Source organism: Ailuropoda melanoleuca, chromosome 17 (assembly GCF_002007445.2).
Source record: "Ailuropoda melanoleuca isolate Jingjing chromosome 17, ASM200744v2, whole genome shotgun sequence".
NCBI lineage: Eukaryota > Metazoa > Chordata > Mammalia > Carnivora > Ursidae > Ailuropoda > Ailuropoda melanoleuca.
The window spans coordinates 10,108,624-10,128,370 of record NC_048234.1 but is presented as its reverse complement, the minus strand read 5'-3'; the positions used below and the strand labels follow the sequence as shown (position 1 = coordinate 10,128,370).

The 19,747-nt window shown below is 47.5% G+C and overlaps 1 protein-coding gene across 1 annotated transcript; it reads right to left on the bottom strand.

Moving 5' to 3' along the window:
* Positions 1-3,670: 3,670 nt before the first annotated feature.
* CENPV (centromere protein V) lies at positions 3,671-14,172 on the bottom strand. The gene is made up of 7 exons (XM_019801391.2): positions 14,159-14,172; positions 13,967-14,067; positions 13,600-13,825; positions 10,801-10,899; positions 9,518-9,587; positions 5,625-5,739; positions 3,671-4,074 (listed from the first exon to the last, which is right to left on the bottom strand). The coding sequence occupies exons 1-7, from the start codon at positions 14,170-14,172 to the stop codon at positions 3,950-3,952; spliced, it is 750 nt and encodes a 249-aa protein (XP_019656950.2). The 3' UTR covers positions 3,671-3,949.
* Positions 14,173-19,747: the final 5,575 nt, after the last annotated feature.

Below are 19,747 nucleotides of genomic sequence, written 5' to 3'. Positions count from 1 at the left end.
CGATTTTGGACTACCGCTGAACTCTACCATCATCGTGTCATAAATAGGGCCCAAGCATTTCAAGTCCATAAAATCTGGGGTTGCATCACTGCAAGGTTAAGGAAAACCAGTACTTTTTAATCTTCCCAGGACTCAGCATCAGGCCGCACAGCCCTGTATTATCAGGGTTCCCAGGAGGGAGGGACACCCGTGTAGCAGGAGGCTTAGTGCCAACTGCAAGGCAAGGGTGGGAGGGAAGCGGGATAAGCCAGGCTCTGTGTGGGGTTTGGACCCCAGGACACACTGATGGTGGCTGTTCCCTTCCACCGGAAAGCCTCATGCTGTTCCCTTGCGAAGTAAAAAATGCTCTCCAACTGAGCTTGTCCCTAACAGGTGGTCACCTCCAAATCCCCTTCCACACTCACACTGCAGCACACCTTGGCCGGCCCACATGTGAGACTAGGGACTAGGCAGGAGACAAGAGCTGGATTATAGCCAGCGGCTGGGCCCCTCATTCATGGAATGCTGTATGACTAAAATGCACTTTAGAAGTAAAAGAGAACAGACCCAATAACCATAGAAAATTTAGAAAGGTAATTATAATAGATTTTTTAAAAGATTTATTTATTTGAGAGAGAGAAAGAGAGTGGGGGGAGAGGCAGAGGGAAAGAAATCTCTAGCAGACTCCATGCTGAGCCTGGAGCCCAGTATGGGGCTCGATCCCATGACCCTGTGATCCTGAGCCAAAGCCAAGAGTCAGATGCTTAACCAACTGAGTCACCCCGGTGGCCCTATAGATTTTTTTAAAAGATTCATTACTGTGATATTTGGTATGGTGATCTGTGATAGTGATCTTCGATGTCACCACCATAATTATTTTGGGACAACCACAAACCGTGCCCGTGTAAGATGGTGAACTTAATACATGTTGTGTGTGTTCTGACTGCTTAATGACTGGCCATTCCATCTCTCACCCTCTCTCTGGGCCTTTTTAGTCCCTGACATGCAACAATATTAAAATGAGGCCAAGTAATAACCCTACCATGGCCGGTAAGCATTCAAGAGAGAGGAAGAGTCGTATGTCTCTCCCTTGAAATCAAAAGCTAGAAAGGATAGAACTTGGTGAGGAGGGCGTCTCAGAAGCTGAGCCAGGCTGAGCGCTGGGCCTCTGGCACCAAAGAGTGAGCTAAGTTGTGAACGCAAAGCGAAAGTTCTTGAAGGAAAGGAAAAGTGCTATTCCAGTAAACACACGAATGGTAACAAAGCAGGCTTTGATGTGGAGAAAGGGTTAGCGGTCTGGAGAGAAGGTCAAACCAGCCCTAACATTCCCTTGAAGCCAAAGCCTCACCCAGGGCAAGGCCCTGATGCTCTTTCATTCTGCGAAGGCTGAGAGGTGAGGAACTTGCGGGAGAAAAGTCTGAGGTCAGCAGAGGTTGGTTCAGGAGCTTTAAGGAAAGAAGCCGTCTCTATAACACAAATGTGCAGGGCGAAGCAGCAAGCGCTGACATAGAAGCTGCAGCAAGTTCTCCGGAAGATTCTAGATCTTCATGAAGATAATACACTACACTGAACAAAGATGCCATCCAGAACTTCCACAGCTAGAGAGGAGCAGTCAACTCCTGGCTTCATAGGACAGGCTGATGCTCTTGCTAGGGGCTCGTGCAGCTGGTGACTTTATGTTGAAGTCAGTGCTCACTGGCCACTCCCCAAATCCTAGGGCCCTTAAGAATTACGATAGGGGCGCCTGGGTGGCGCAGTCGTTAAGCGTCTGCCTTCGGCTCATCAGCTCAGGGCGTGATCCCAGCGTTCTGGGATCGAGCCCCACATCAGGCTCTTCCTCTATGAGCCTGCTTCTTCCACTCCCACTCCCCCTGCTTGTGTTCCTTCTTTCGCTGGCTGTCTCTATCTCTGTCAAATAAATAAATAAAATCTTTAAAAAAAAAAAAAAGAATTACGTTAGATCTACTCTGCCTGTGCTCTATCAACGGAACAAAGCCTGGATGACGGCACATCGGTCTACAGCGTAATTTACTGGATATTTTATGTCCACTGTTAAACCTACTGCTCAGAAGATTGCTTTCAAAATATCACTGCTCGCTGACAATGCACCTGGTCACTCCAGAGCGCTGATGGAGACGGACAGTGAGATTTAGGTCATGTCAGGTCTGCTAACCCAACATCCACTCTGCAGCCTGTTGATCAAGGAGTCATTTCAACCTTCGAGTCTTCTTATTTAAGAAATACACTTCAGGGGCGCCTGGGTGGCACAGCGGTTAAGCATCTGCCTTCGGCTCAGGGCGTGATCCTGGCGTTATGGGATCGAGCCCCACATCAGGCTTCTCCGCTATGAGCCTGCTTCTTCCTCTCCCACTCCCCCTGCTTGTGTTCCCTCTCTCGCTGGCTGTCTGTATCTCTGTTGAATAAATAAATAAAATCTTAAAAAAAAAAAAAAAAGAAGAAGAAAGAAAGAAATACACTTCATAAGGCCCCAGCTGCCATAGGCAGTGATTCCTCTGATGGATCTGGACAAAGTAAATTGAAGACCTTCTGGAAAGGATTCACCATTCTAGGTGCCATTAGGAATATGTGTGAGTCATGGGCAGAGGTCAAAATATCTACATGAACAGGAGTTCGGAAGAAGTTGATTCCCACCCTATGGATGACTTCGGGGGGTTCGAGACTTCACTGGAGGAAGTGACTGAAGACGTGGTGGAAACAGCAAGAGAACTAGAAGCGGAGCCTGAGCACGGGACTGAACGGCTGCAACCCCGTAACACTTGAGCAGGTCAGGGGCTGCTTCTTCTAGATGAGCCAAGAACATCGTTTCTTGACGGAATCTACTCCTGATGAAGATGCTGGGAAGACTGTTAAAAGGACAATAAAGGACATAGAATATTCCATAAACTGGGGTGTCTGGGTGGCCCAGTCAGTTAAGCCTCCGACTTTTGATTTTGGCTCAGGTCATGATCCCAGGGTCCTGGACTCGAGCCCCGCATTGGGCTCCCTGCTCAGCGGGGAGCCTGCTTCTCCCTCTCCCTCTGCCGCTCTCCCGCTACTCATGTTCTCTCTCTCTCTCTCTCAAATAAACTAAAAATCTTTAAGAAAAAAAAAAAAAGGGGGGGCGCCTGGGTGGCACAGCGGTTAAGCGTCTGCCTTCGGCTCAGGGCGTGATCCTGGCGTTATGGGATTGAGCCCCACATCAGGCTCCTCTGCTATGAGCCTGCTTCTTCCTCTCCCACTCCCCCTGCTTGTGTTCCCTCTCTCGCTGGCTGTCTCTATCTCTGTCAAATAAATAAATAAAATCTTTAAAAAAAAAAAAAAAGAAGAAGGTTAAGATGGTCAATTTCATGCTATGGGTATTTGACCCCAACTTAAAAAAAAAATCAGAAGCGGATTTACCTTAAAAAAAAAAAAAGAGAGAGAGAGAGAGAGAGACTCCAGTGATAGTCCCCCAATTCTTCCCTAACCAGCCCTCTCTCTCCTCGGAACTCCTTGGGCTCGTATCTTCACAATTCACGTGGCTTTCGACCACACACCATCTTATCTGTTTCCTGACGATTCATTTGTTTTCTCATCTCTCCCCGCCAGTTTGTTTGCAAACATTTTAACAGCAGTGAACAAATACCTCCGATGAAATGTCTGGCCTCAGAACCAAAATCAAAGTGCAGAGAAAATGACAGACCACAGTAACTGCTTTCATGTTAAAAATATTTATTTTTCTAAAAGATGACACAAAAGTTGAGAAGGGAAAGGACGTCGACGAGCCTACATCAAAATCTGGGCTGAAAGGACAAAGAGCTGGTAAAGAAGTTGCTAGCTGAGCAAACTGAGCGCAGCGGGGCTGCCGGGACGGCTGGACGGGCGGCCTGGGTCAGCCACGCCCCTGGGCACCCCCTGCGCGCAGCGGGGCCAGCACGGCGGCCGGCTCCCTCCCTCCGGGCCTCCTTTTCGGGGAGGGAGAAGCGGCAGCTCACTCCTTAGACATGTTCTTGATGGTCTTGTGCTCCTTCATGGCCTTTTCCCAATCGGTCCCATTGAACTCCTCAATGACCACGCTCCGCACGGTGCCCTCATCCAGGCAATGTGGGGCGATTCCTGGGGGAGGTGACACAGACAACGGAAGGTCCCGGGTATGAACGAGGCCAGGTACGGCACTGGCCCGCGGACAAACCCACAGCTGCAGGCATCGACGGCGATCACCATCACCGTTCAAGCTCGCGACCCCACAACGTCAGCTCCCGGCTCCCTTTCCTTCCTGTCGCGTGGGGGGGGGGGGTCACACTTCCCAAGACAGGGACGCCACGGCTGGACGGCACTCGGTACCGAGCTGAGAGCACAGAGCGCCAAGGTTCAGGCCTTGAACAAACTCTGAGGGGCAGCCGAAGAATTCACCGGCCTTGTCCGGGGTTTCGATAGAACTTTCTAAGTATTAAACACCTGCTTGGGGCGCCTGGGTGACACAGCGGTTAAGCGTCTGCCTTCAGCTCAGGGCGTGATCCCGGCGTTGTGGGATCGAGCCCCACATCAGGCTCCTCCGCTATGAGCCTGCTTCTTCCTCTCCCACTCCCCCTGCTTGTGTTCCCTCTCTCTCGCTGGCTGTCTCTATCTCTGTCGAATAAATAAATAAATAAATCTTCAAAAAAAATTTTTTTAATAAATAAATAAATAAACACCTGCCCACCTTTATAGGATTTTCTACTTTCCAAAAGCCTGTCTTGATTCTCAAGGCGGGCAGCAAGGCCTCTCGGGTGGCAGCTGAGGAACGCACAGCAGCTGCTAAAGAATTGGGGCGGGGGAGGGGGCGCCTGCCTGGCTCAGTCCATAGAGCACGGGCTCTTGCTCTCAGGGTCGTGAGTTCGAGCCCTGTGTTGGTTGTAGCAGTTGCTTCAAAATTTTTATTTTAGGGACGCCTGGGTGGCTCAGTCGGTTACACATCTGCCTTCGGCTCCGGCCATGATCCCAGGGTTCCCGGGATCAAGTCCCGCATCGGGCTCCTTGCCCAGTGGGGAGCCTGCTTCTCCCTCTGCCTGCCGCGCCCCCTGCTTGTGCTATTTCTCTGACAAAATCTTAAAAAAAAAAAAAAAGAAAGAAAACAAGATTCCTTGACTGCTATCGCAATTGGTATCCTTCTGAACAACCATCTGAGGGCTATTTTCCCGGCTCAGATCCAAGTTGGACCTGAAGAGGAGGGGCTTGGGGATTCTCACGGTTTATATTTTAAACAAACTGAAAAAAAAAAATTTTTTTTTAAAGCAGCATCTTTTTTAACGGCGTTATCAACACTCCTCACTCTTGCCTCCTTCACTCCCTGAACCATCCTCGGGGTGAAAACTCCCTCCCCTACCACCCTGCCTCCACCCGCCCCCCCAGGCCCATCCCCTCTCCTCTGTCTACCCCTCAATGTCAGCCCCCAGCGACCAGCAAAGGAAGGCAGGATCTCAATGGGTGACCAGAACCAATCTTCTATCCCATCATCGGAAAAGAACGTTGCTGAACAGCCCTGTTCTATGACCCCCATGTGCACGGGCCGGCCAAGCAAGAGGCAAGCCGGATGGGCCGGCGCCCAGCCTAGCAATCGGGTAGGAACCCAGAGCGGCTGCAGGTGTCCGTGCCCCCCTGCGCGGGCGGCCGCCCCCCTCACTTACCGAAGCCTCCAGGGTTGGAGCGCGGCGTATAGAAGCTCTGGACGCCGCACCTCTTACAGAACGTGTGCTGAGCTTTGTGCGTGTTGAACGTGTACGTGGTTATGCTCTCGGCTCCCTACGGGAGAACAGGCGAAACACATGCTCTCCTTTTAACAAAGAGGGTTGTTTTTTTTTTTTTGGTCATCAAAAAATTTAAATCTTTTAAAAGGCTCCATGGGGAGGGGACGCCCTTCCGTAGGGCTCTCAGGGTTATGAGGACATGTCCAACCTCCCACAGAGACAGAGGCGTCTCAAGGACGGACACCCACGTACGCTGCCCAGAGCCACGTCAGTCCAGAGCACGGCGGCTCGTGGCTTCTCTTTGTCAAGTGCACACGGGACGACTCAGCCTCCAGCTGTCCCAGCTCCACAGCGAGACAGCGCGTCCTGTCCGTGTCCGGAGTGAAAATGAAAATGCCTGCCTCCTAGGCCTCCAAGGGGAGACAGGTCACCCTAGGGACAGGCTCTCCACGTCCCCGAACAGCACTGCTTGAGATCTGAAGACACCTGTTGACTGTGCTTGAATTCACGTACGAAAGACAAACCAGGAAGAGAATATTTGCCAGACATCACGGTCACAGGGCTAATTTCCTTAATGGAAACTATAAATGGGAAGCTGGGCAAAAGGACAGAGAAGAAGGAAAACCAACCACTCTTTGAGCTATGAAATGATATGCCCACTCAGAAACGGCAAGGAGGGGTTTTTTTTGTTTCTTTGTTTTTTCTTGCTGTCAGGTGGGCACAAGTAAGGGTTGGTTAACTTGGTACTGAGTATGTGGACAAACGTATGCTCTCAAATATCAGTCATGGGAATATAAATTGGTAAAATTTGGCAATAATCAAAATTCCACATGCATCCAATGACACGTATACAGATATTCTAACACTGTTTAAAACAAGGCTAAAGATGAGAAAAACTGAAAACACCCGTCAATAGAAGACTGGCCAAAGCACTGATGGACACTCATGAAATTGGGACACTCTGAAACTTTTAAAAAGAATGAGACAGTTCAGGGAGCCTGGGTGGCTCAGCTGGTTGAGCTCCCAACTCTCGGTTTCAGCTCAGGTCATGACTCAGGATCATGAGATCAAGCCCCGTGCCAGGCTCCACTCTCAGTGCGGACTCTGCTCGAGATTCTCTCTCCCTCTCCCTCGGCCCCCCCCACCTTGCTCTCTCTGAAAAATAAATAAATAAAATCTTTTTCTTTTTTTCAGATTTTATTTATTTGTCAGAGAGAGAGAAAGAGCACAAGCAGGGGGAGCAGCAAGCAGAGGGAGAAGCAGGCTCCCCGGGCCCTGGGATCAGGACCTGAACTGAACGCAGACGCTTAACGCACTGAGCCACCCAGGTGTCCCAAATAAATAAAATCTTAAAAAAAAAAAAAAAAAGGAGACAGTTCTACTTCCAAATACTAATATGGAACAACCTTGAAGGTTAAACATTAAGTGAAAAGGCAAGGTATAAAATAATTTGTGTGGTATATTATCATTTCTATTTATTTTTTACCATTTCTATTTTTTGAAAAAGGATGTATCCTGGTGTGTGTGTGTGTGTGTGTGTGTGTGTGTGTGTGTGTGTATATATATATATATACATATATATATATATATACATATGTTTGTTTACATATGTATTTATAAAGAAACACCCAAGAAACAGTGGCTTCCAAGGAGACAAACTGGGTGGCCGAAGGGCCAGGGGTGGAGGTTCTTAGCAGAGTTAGACCTTCTCACACTGTTCCCGCAGCCTGCCTCCCACCACTGCAGGAGAGAGAGGCCCCCGGAGCTCTGTGTCTCATGTAACAATGGTTCTGAGGGGCCTCTTCTCACGCCACAGCCATTACCCAGAGAAGCAGCAAAGAACTCTTGCTAAGTGGTCCTAAACCATCCAGAGTTATCTGATCGGATGCGTTCCCCCAAGAAACGATCGGGAGCAGTGGGGGGTGAGGGGCTGCCCCACACTTCAGCTTGTACATCACTGGAGGTCACTCAGTGACATCCACTCCCATGGTATTCTGTGCACCTGCCACCTGACTCCACAAATCTCAAGCATCTGTCTTCTTTCCCCCTCCACGACCACCACCTGAACCCATGTTCCCATCGCCTCTCACCTGGCCACCCCAGCAGCCTCCTAGCTGCCTCCGGGTCTCAGTGGCTACCTCCCCACCGTCCGTTCCATAAGAAGCTTTCAAACCAAGTGGAGTGACTTTCTCCCACTTCATTGTTCTCTGTGGACATTATTGTAGCTCTTTTAGGGCCTGCATATTTCCATGTGAATTTTACAGTAATCTTGGGGTACCTGGGCGGCTCAGGTGGTTAAGCCACCGATTCTTGGTTTCAGCTCAGGTCATGACCTGGGGTCGTGGGATCGAGCCCCGAGTCGGGCTCCACTTTCAGTAGGGAGTCTGCTTGCGAATCTTCCTCCCTCTGCCCCTTCCCTGCTTATCCTCTCTCTTTCTCTCAAGTAAATAAATAAGTCTTTAAAAAAAAATTATGGTAATCTTGTATATTCCTGCAAAAGCCTTCCTGGGATTTTGATAGAAATCTCATTAAACGTACACACAATCTGGGGAGAACGAACATCAATACAATGTTGGGGTTCCCAGTCCACAGACACATGACGTCTATCTACTTACTAAGTTCTTGTTTTCAGTAATATCATCAGCTTTCTGTAACACTCAGTACGTAGATCAGGGACATATGTGGTTAACTGAACACCTAACTATTTAAATTTCTTTGTGTTACTTGAAATGGTATGATGGTTTTAATTTCAGTTTCTTAGTATTCATCATTAGTATCAGACATGCACTTGATTTTTAAAATTGGTATATAATTCACATGCCATTAAATTCCCCATTTTAATGCCAGAGCCAGGAGGGCGGTGGGCAAAATGGGTGAAGGAGATCAAAAGGTACAAACTTGCGATTATAAGAAGGGCCTGGAGGGACGCCTGGGTGGCTCGGTTGTTAAGCGTCTGACTTCAGCTCAGGTCATGAACCTGGGGTCCTGGGATCGAGCACCGCATCGGGCTCCCTGCTCAGTGGGGAGTCGGCTTCTCCCTCTCCCTTTACCCCTCCCCCCTACTTGTGCTCTCTCTCGCTCTCTCTTTCTCTCAAATAAATAAGTAAAATCTTTAAAAATTAAATAAAATGGGCATGGAAATGTAATGTGTACATCATGGTGGCGACAGGTAAGAACACAGTTGTTGAGCTGTTGCATATTTGAAAGCTGTTAAGAGAATAAATCTCAAAAGTCCTCATCGCAAGAAAAAAAATTATTTTGTAATGACATATGGTGTCAGACGTTCACTAGACTTATGGGCTGATCATTTTGCAATACATACAAACACCGAATCATTTTGCTGTAACCCTAAGACTAGTAATGTTACATGTCAGCTGTACCACAACAAAATTTTGAATTCACCGTTAAAAAAATTTGTTTAAGTCATATATTCTTCATTGGGAAACGATAAAAGTTCGTCATAGAACAGAACAAAAGGCAAAATCCTACTTTGACAGACAATGTCATTATTATTATTATTATTTATTATTATTATTATTATTTAGCTGTATTCACCCAGGTAGGAAATCACGCAATACACCCAGATATAACAGGGGTTACCTTTGGCTGATAGGATTTGGGTGATCGTATTTATTTTTTGGTTCTATTTTTAATGTTTTCACGGTAATATCAAGTATGCGTCCAATATATAAAGGGGAAAAATAACATAACCTTTGAGAAAGACACGTGAAACCCAGGATGACAAGGACAGTCGAGCCCCCGGCAGAGGTCCCGCTCTGCTCCCAGCCACCCTGCCCTCCACGGGCCACCTGCCAGGGGCCAGGGGCACTAACCTTCAGGAGCTTGAAGCGAGAAGCCGGGACGATGAAGTGTCTGTTCTGTTTCTTCTTGCAAATGCTGCAGCTACAAAAAGAGGAATTCCCAGGTTGTGAACAAGCATCTGTACCCTCCGAGGGCCCAACCGGGCCCAAGCCGGCACGTCCCGAGAGCAGGCTGACCCCGGCGGGGAAGCCCCTTTTGGCACCATTCAGGGAAGGGGGAGCCCAGGCGGATGGACAGGCCACCTGGGGCCTCTGCTCGGCAGTCAAGGCCACACACCCCTCGGAAAACCGGGCCCATCACAACCACATCCCTGCTGCCCACCCCACCCCTCGGTTTACTACAGTGAAGGGAGCGGCTGGATTCTAGAGACGCTTACAAAACACGTATGGCATAGCTACAATCGACGCCTCTGGGATACCCTGACACCGAAAACGGGCAAGGAAGCTTCTATTTCCTGCTTCCCTCCTCTGTAATCACAGAACGCCTGGCTCCGAATGATCACCTTCGGAATTACATCTAAATGCCCTTTTCAGTCCGCCTTGACAACAATTCCTGATTGCACACAGAATTCTCTATAACAAATTGTTCCACGGCGCTGGGGCTCCAATCTGGACTCCGCTGTTAGTAGCCCGGGCGGTTCTCCATTGGAGCAATTCCACGGCATGTATTTATGACTCACGTGTACTTCAGCGACCAAACCTGCTAGGGGCAGAAAGGACTGGATCCTGTCAAACGATGAGGTCTATGCTAACTCTTGGTTCAGAAGTCACTGTCCTTGTTCTATCCCTCCCCAGATCCGGGCATCTGCCTCATCAAGAACAGAGCCAGAAGGCCTGGAACATGGTACACTTCCCGGGGTGCACACCCTCCGCTCATGTCCCCTCCACCTGCGCCCAACTCTGGACCCCTATGAAGACTCTGCCCAGCCAAGGCTTTCCATTCAGTGCCCGGGCTGACCGATGTCCAGCCATCACCACGCCCCATCAACCCACCAACGGTAGGGTCTGTGGGGTGATGCTGAAAGGCAGAAGCTAGAGGACCCTACTCTGGAGCAGATCCAGTTATTTTTAGCCTCCCCCCTCCCCATGTTTTAAAGAAAGCTTATTATTGAAAACATCTAGCACATTCGGAAGGGGGGAAGAAAAACAGGGGGGAAAAAAAAAGAACCCTTATATACCCATCACCTGACACCAACAATTATCAGCTCCCGGCCAACACTGTAGCATCGGTACCCTGATTCCCCAGACACTGCTCTTAAGTCCTTCCAAGCACCTTGGGAAGAGAAAACACTCACTTGCAGTCGAAGATGTGCAGGTCGGCCGAGGCCCAAACTTCGAAGCGAACCGCTCCACAGTGGCAACCCCCTGTGTGCCTCACCAGGCCCTGGTATTCGCTGAATGAAACAACAACAACAAAAAATCAGAACGATGAGTATTTCTGAATAGTCGGGCAGGACCTCAGCGCCTTACGCTCCTGCTTTTTATCTCCCTCCTTGTTGGAAGAAGGAAGCAAGATGGGACAAAAGTCTTCTCTACATGACGGCCCCATGAATTTCTGCTTTTCAGAACGGAGACGGGCAATTAAATAAATACAAGGAATAAATAAAAGAAAGGATTCAGCGGCTTCTTTTCTCTGACCTCTCTTTTTTCTATTTCTTATGTTCCATTAAGTTGCATGAATAAAACATTCCGAAAATATGGGAAATGGGAGTTGGGTGGAAGATCCTAACCCCAAAACTCATTGTTATTTACATGTCAAATACCTACTCAGATGTTTTGCGAGCTAGGCACCCGCGAGAGAGACAGCAGTGAACAATAGGGCAGACGAGGTTCCTGGCCTTACCAACCTTGTGCAGCCATCAAACAAAGTACCCAAGCAATAGTTAGGGACTGTGATAAAGGCAGTACAGGCTGCTATGAAGACATAAGACGAGAGGACCTGAGTCTGATGGGTTGGAAAAGCCTTCTGAGAAAGGCTCTTGGAATTTTGCTATATTCCCCTCCAGGATTTTGCATATACAGGACTCTTTACAGAGCTGTATGCACACATTACATACTATTTTTTTAAAAGATTTTATTTATTTATTTGACAGAGATAGAGACAGTCAGTGAGAGAGGGAACACAAGCAGGGGGAGTGGGAGAGGAAGAAGCAGGCTCATAGCGGAGGAGCCTGATGTGGGGCTCGATCCCGTAACGCCGGGATCACGCCCTGAGCTGAAGGCAGACGCTTAACCGCTGTGCCACCCAGGCGCCCCTACATACTATTTTAATCTTTTTAAAACAAATACAAGCCAGGCCCTCAGTTGAACATTATGAAGTTTGAAAAATGTCAAACTGCGCTCCAAAGGGGCTGAACGCTTCTCAGTAATGAGAAAACATTTCACTGCACCTGCTCGAGCCACCATTACCGGACAGATTGCTTGCGGCAGTTTTAATTTGCATTTTTTTGATTATTAAGACTGAATGTTTTTCCCTGTTTCCTTACAAGTTGAATCGGTTCACTTGATGTATTTAAAATCTTTTCTGCGTACACAAATAGCGCTCGTTGTAAAAAAATGAAGACATTACAACATTTGATAATGTTAAAAAGCAAAATCTCCGAGAATCTGCACACCCGGAGGGATCCACAGTTAACTATTTGCTATTTATTCCTCCAGATTTCTTTCTGTACGATAATATTTTAACAAAAACAGTGCAATTATATATTCTTTTTTGCATGTAAGTTGAGTGAGTGAGTTTTGGTTATTTAAATAAATGCACGCATCCACACCAATCCGATAGGTAAAAAAAAAATCTTGTCTTTTATCAACATTTAAAAATCTTTTTTCTTGAGCATTTATCAAGTTTGTTTTAAACTAAAAATTCAGTTCAAATTTGAGTTTTACATCTCTGAGAATCTTTATATCCCCTACGCTTAGCAACTGGTGGCTCACCACAGGGGCTCAAAAATGTTGAACGATGAATATAAAAAACTGTTCAGCCCGTAATCCAAGATGATAAATCAGAAAGTGAAGCACACAGGAAACCAAGTATTTTATCTCTGAGAAGACTCATCCTAACTAAGAGAATTTTGGGATTAAGGACAAAAGAACATTTTTGTTCAAGAAAAGGAGTAACCAACCCTCAGGTTGTTATGCAAGTGTTGGGTTATCCTTGTTTTTTCCTGTGGTTTTGGTCGCTCTTTGTAATTCACAAAATATTGGGCGCAGAGATAGATGATGGGGGTACTGAAATATTTCCCCGTAGCACAACCGTTCTACAGGACAGGGATCTAGCTGCTATCACATTTGGAGAAAAAAACAAGCCAGCCCCTGCCAGAGTTAACAGCTCATTTCGAACATCCCGGACATTCTGAAATCTTCCCCTGGCCATCTAAGGACCTGGATGGAGGTGCTTCTCCTGCAGGAGCAAAGCTGGGGGAGCGCGAAAGCGAGCCACCGGGAGCGTTAGTCGTTGGAGACCAAGGCCTCCCCCTCTCCCCCCTCCCCGTGGGTACCCGCGCGGCTGTTCAGAATACCCAGCATCTCTTTGCGCGCGCTTCTCCCCGGGATCAATACCCCCCTCCCCCGCACTCCGCTCCCTCCCAGGGAGCGCCAGGAACAATAACGGGATCTCGCCTCCCGGTGCCTTCAAAACTATTCAAGCTTCTCTCCCTCCTCGCCACCTCTCCCTCCCACCCACTCTCCAAAAAACACGTGCGCAAATATAAAAAGCGAGTCAGGTAGGAGCAAAGTCGCGGGGTTTATCTTCTCCTCACTGGGAAAGGCCCCCGCGCCCTCGGCGCGCCAAGACGAGAGACGGCGTCCCGAGCACGATGGCTGTCCCCGAGAAAGACCCTTTGTGTCCCAGGACGCGGCGCGGCTCTCCACGCGCTCCGGGGGCGCAGCGCCTGTCCGGTCCCGGGCCGCACGCCCGCACCAAAGCCAAGGCACGCGGCCGTGCGAATGAGGGACGCGCCCGGTGCTAACACCGGGCCACGCGTCAGTCACCGTTGGGGAAAGACGCAGAGCGGAAAAGCTGCCCGGGCCGCGACAGCCGCTCCCGCACCGAGGGGCTCCGCGTGGCTCCGGCTCCCGCGCCCGGCCCCACTCACAAGGTGTCCAGCAGCAGCTTGGCGGCGCCCTCGAAGGTGAGCCTCTGTCGCTTCTGGAACGTCTCCCAGCGCTCCCGCTGGTCGCCCAGGTCGGGCAGAGTGGCAGCGGGGGTCGGCGGCGGTGGCGGCGGCGGCGGGAACAGCGGCAGCTCCGGCGGCGGCTGTCCCGGGCCCGCCTCCTGGGCCCGCGGCGACGACTGCCTCGGCCGCCCCGCCTGGCAACCGGCTCACCCAGGGGGCGCTGCACCCGCGGCCGCGACCCGGACTGCTGCACCTGGCTGCCGCCGGGCTGCAAATTACAGCCCCAGCTCGGCCGCGCGCCTCGGGGCCTGCACCTGCTCGCTCCATCCCGCAGGCCTAACGCGACCGCGCCTCCGGCCTCCGCTCCCGAAACCCAGAGCCCACAGGCACCTGCGGAGGCGCTTCCGTCGCCTCTGAATCCAGAGGGCTTCTTCCGACTTTCCTGACCTGGGGAGTCCATGGGCAGCCCTGAATTCACACCCACACCCCAGCGGCCAGACTGGGGTAACTCCGTCTCCAAGATGAGGACAGTACCTACCTTGCGGGAGCCATCGTGCACCTGAAATGAGCTAACGTGCGTAAATGGCCAGGCACCTGCTGTCTGCTAGGCAAATACCAGCTGAAATCCGCTGTACCTTTTGGTCTCTCTTACCAGATCATAAACCAGTGTCTTGAGGATTTCGATGTCCAACAGATTCTTTAAAATGTAATAAACGAGTGAACCGCACGAAGTTCCATTGTTATGGGAACACAGCACCAAAGTTTCAAGACAAAAATCACAAGAACCGCTGATGGAACCCAGGTATTTTCTAAACCTATTCGCTGCTCTATTTGTACCTTCAAAGAAATAACATTTTCTTTTACTTGCTTTTCTACTGCTTTGTTTTCTACTTCCTTAATTTCAACTTTCCTCTGCATTAACACTTTAATAGTTTATTGAATTAATTTCTTTTAGTATTTTTTGGTAATCACAGTATCAATGATTCTAGCTCTTCCCCTGAGTATGGCTATAGTTGGGTCCATTAGTGTTTCATATGAAATGTTCTTTCTTAAAAATTTCCAGACAGTCTGTAGTTTGTTTTTCCTGTTTTCTTTATTGAAAGTGTATATAGTATACATAAAGCAAAATGCACATTTTTTATTTATTTGTGAGCGAGAGAGACAGAGAGAGTGCGTGCACGAGCAGGGGGGAGGGGCAGAGGGTGAAGGCGACTCCCCGCTGAGCAGAGAGCCCAACGCAGGACTCTATCCCAGGACCCGGAGATCAGGACCTGAGCCACCCAGGCGCCCCAAAATGCATATTTTGATAGCAAAGCTTATGTAACCACCACCAATTCAAAGATAGAACATTTCCAGTGCTCCAGAGAAAACGGGATCACTATCCTGACTTCTATCACATAGATTGGTTTTACCTATTATTGTCATTTAAAAACAGCCTGTTTGGGGGCGCCCGGGGGGGGCACCTGGGTGGCAAAGTGGGTTAAGTGTCTGCCTTTGGCTCAGGTCACGATCTGGGTCAGGTCACGATCCCGCGGTCCTGGAATCAAGCCCCTCCCACGGGCGCTCAGCTCCAGGGACAGCCTGCTTCTCCCTCTGTTTCTCTCTCTCTCTCATGAATTAATAAAAATAAAATCTTAAAAAAAATAAAAACAGCTTTTTTTACACCTTTCACTCAGCATAATCTTCTTGAGAATCATCCGTACTGTTTTGTGCATCGATTGTGGTTTTTTTAGCCGCCATATAATATTTGATTTATAAATACATGACAGTTTATTCTCCTGTTGATGGACATTTGGGTTGTTTCCAATTTGGGGACAACAATGAATAAAGCTACTATTTACTTTTGTGTACAAGTCTTTCTGTAAATCCATGTCAGTACACACGTGGGAGTGGAGTTGCTGGATCATGGATTATGTTCTTATAAGAATTGAAAACAGTTTTGCACAGCGGCGGTACCATTTCATCTCCACTAGCAATGGTTGCCCCACACCCTCACAACATCAGGCACTGTCAGTCTTTTTAAGATTTTATTTTTTAATTTTTATTTGTCAGAGGGAGAAGCAGGCAGAAGGAAAAGGAGGCAGAGGGAGAAGCAGACTCCCTGCTGAGTGGGGAGCCGGGAGGGACTTAATCCCAGGACTGTGAGATCATTACCTGAACTGAAGGCAGGCGCCCAATGGACTGAGCCCCCCAGGTGCCCCGGCACACACCTTTTTAATTGCCTTCTTGAGTTCTGGGTGTGCAATCACTCTCAATTGTTTTCTCCACTTCAAGCCAACTTAATATTATGATGTCTTGAAAATAAAATCCTGGGGTGCCTGGCTGGCTCCGTCATTAGAGCATGTGATTCTTGATAATGGGGTCATGAGTTCAAGCCCCATCTTGGGCATAGAGTTTACTTTAAAAATCAATCAATCAATCAATCCTATTCGTGTTTTTGATTTTTAAATTGGGCTAAGTCTTACATCTCCTGAAGTGTTTTTACATGTATGCACAGCTTTGTCACCACCACCCAGATCCAAATATGAACTATTCCCAGCATCTTAAAACAGTCCTTTGTCCTCCTTCCCAGTCAATCCTCCCTAAGGAAAATCACTACTCTTACTTACTACTCTTAGCTTCATCCCCATGATTTTGAACTTCATGTAAATGCAATCACACAATATGTACTCGTGTGTATGACTTCTTTTTTTCAGTGTTGTAACTGTGAGTTTCATCCATGTACCTATGGTTCATTCGTTTTCATTATTGTATAATATTCCAGTATAGGAATGTACCACCTTTTATTTATTCTTTCTGTTGTTGACGGACATTTAGAGTGTTTCCAGTTTGGGGGTTTTATAATAAGGCTGCTGTGATTTAAAAAACAAAATCTTCATAATCTCTACACCCCACATGAGCTCACACTCACAACCCTGAGCTCAAGTCACACGCTCTTCCAACTGAGCCAGTCAGGTGCCCCTTCTGTAATTTTTTTATTTTTTATTTTTATTTTTATTTTTTAAAGATTTTATTTATTTATTCGATAGAGACAGCCAGCGAGAGAGGGAACACAAGCAGAGGGAGTGGGAGAGGAAGAAAGGCTCATAGCAGAGGAGCCTGATGTGGGGCTCGATCCCATAACGTCGGGATCACGCCCTGAGCCGAAGGCAGACGCTTAACAACTGAGCCACCCAGGTGCCCCTGTAATTTTTTTTAAAACAACCATTTTATTTTTCTCAAGATCTCATGATACAGGAGTCGTGGGAGGACTTGGCCAGACAGTTTTCGGTTGGGGTGTCTTATGCAATTTCACGGAGATGTCCACTGGGGTCAAGTCTGATGGCTGAACCAGAATGGACATCAAAGATGGCTTTACTCACATGGCTGCTGGCTGACCAACTGGGCTATCAGCACACAGCCTCTCCATGTGGCTTGGACTCTTCATAACACAGTAGCCTCAGACAATTCAGATTTTTTTATACTTGGCAGCCCAGAGCTCCAAAAGTGAGAGACCTAATGTACAAGGTAGAAACTACCAGGGTGTTGTCTGTGTGTGTCTGTGTATATATATGTGTGTGTGTGTGTGTGTGTGTATATATATATATATACATATATATATATATATGTATATATATATATATATATCTCCGCTCGTGTATATGTGTGCATATATATGTATTTTTAGTGTGCATATAAAAAAAAAGAAAAGGGGAACCTGGGTGGCAGTTAAGACAGTTAAGTGTCTGCCTTTGGCTCAGGTCATGATCCCAGGGTCCTGGGATCGAGCCCCCTGTCAGCCTCCCTGTTCATCGGGGAGTCTGCTTCTCCCTCTCCCTCTGCCTGCCGCTCCCCCTGCTTGTGCTCTTTCTCTACATAAAGAGATAAATAAGGGCACCTTGGTGGCTCAGTCGTTAAGCATCTGCCTTGGGCTCATGTCATGATCCTGGGATCGAGCCCTGCATCAGGCTTCCTTCCTGTTTCTCCCTCTCCCTCTGCCCCTCCTCCCCGCTTGTGCTCTCTCTTTTTCAAATAAATAAAAATCTTAAAAAAGAGAGAGAGAGAGAAATAAAATAAAATCTTAAAAAAAAAAAAAGAAAGAAAAGCCTGCTAGTATTTGGGGTTAAGTTGCATTGAATCTGTAGATCAACATGAAAGGAACTGACTTTTTAACGATACTGTCTTCCAACCCATAAATATCTCTCTCCATTTATGAGAATAAGGATACTTAATTTAATTTCAGTCAACAATGTTTTGTAGTAAATTTAGTACACCTTTTGCTGGGGTGCCTGGATGGCTCAGTTGGTTAAGCGTCTGCCTTCAGCTCAGGTCATGATCCTGGACTTGCCAGGATCGAGTCCCGCATCGGGCTCCCTGATCAGCAAGGAGTCTGCTTCTCCCTCTGCCCTTCACCCTGCTCGCGTTCTTGCTCGCTCGCTCTCAAATAAATAAAATCTTTTTTAAAAAAAATACATCTTTTGCTAAATTTATTCCTAAATATTTTGATACTATTATAAATGGTTTTTGAAAATTTCATTCTCCAATTGTTTGTTGCTAATATATAGAAAACAATTGGTATCTGGTATACTGACCTTGTATCCACTGACTTTGCTAAATTCACGTGTTTGTCCTAATAATTTTGATTTCCTCTTAGATCGGAGAAATTGTTTCTTAATTCCCAAGCAAAATTTTAGAAAACCACTCTGTGGTTGATTTTTTTTTTAAGATTTTATTTATTTATTTGACAGAGATAGAGACAGCCAGCGAGAGAGGGAACACAAGCAGGGGGAGTGGGAGAGGAAGAAGCAGGCTCAGCGGAGGAGCCTGACGTGGGGCTCAATCCCATAATGCCGGGATCACGCCCTGAGCCAAAGGCAGACTCTTAACCGCTGTGCCACCCAGGCGCCCCTTTTTTGCACTTTTTAATGTATCTGGTCTTAATTTAAATTTTATCTGATGACAATATCTTATTCTTGCTTTCTTTTTGTTTGTATTTTTTAAATTTATTTGAGGAAAAGAGTACAAGCAGGGGAGACTCCCCACTACTCAGTGATTGAGGTGGGGCTCGATCCCAGGATCCTGAGATCAGGACCTGAGCCAAAGTCAGGTGCTTAACCAACTGAGCCACCCAGGTACCTCTTCTTATTTGTATTTTTATGATCTGTATCTGTCCATGCCTTCGTTTTCAAAGAGAGACAGAATAAGCAGGGTGAGAGCAGCAGAGGGAGAGGGAGAAGCAGGCTCTCCACCGAGCAGGGAGCAGATGCAAGCCTCCATCCCAGGACCCTGGGATCATGACCTGAGCCAAAGGCAGAAGCTTAACTGACTGAGCCACCCAGGCCCCCCCTTAAGCACTTTTAAATGCAAATCATTAACAGGTGGGTTTGAAACAACTCAATCTGTTGTTTTTGGTTTTTTAAATAGGAGAATTGGGCTCATTTACACTTACTAAGCTGGAATCTTTGTGCTTTATTCTATCCATTAATTTGCATTGGTTTTAAACCTTATCTTATCTTGTGTTGATTCTTTTTCTTTGTATTGGCTTGGAAAAGTTTATTTTCTTTCCCTGTTTGCCCTCCTCTTAATTTGACAGTTCTAATGTTTGTCTGCATAATGCTGGTGTTTCCCTCTCCTTATGTAGTAATTATGATGAAACCTGACTTCCTCTAGTAATATTTCAAAATTTATCAATGAACATAGGTCCCAAAACATTTTACCCACTCACACCCCCATCTCTCCACCTAGGTTAAGAGTTTAGGGGTGCCTGGCTGGCTCAGTCGGTAGAGCATGGAACTCTTTTTTTTTTTTTTTAAAGATAGATAGATAGATAGATAGATAGATAGATAGATAGATAGATTGATTGATTTACTTACTTACTTACTTACAGAGAGAGACAGCCAGCGAGAGAGGGAGGGAACACAAGCAGGGGGAGTGGGAGAGGAAGAAGCAGGCTCCTAGCGGAGGAGCCAGACGTGGGGCTCGATCCCGGAATGCCAGGATCACACCCTGAGCTGAAGGCAGACGCTTAACGACTGAGCCACCCAGGCGCCCCGAGCATGGAACTCTTGATCTCTTGAGGTAATGAGTTTGAGCCCCACGTTGGGTGTAGGGATTACTTAAGCAAATAAATAAATCTTCTTAAAAAAGT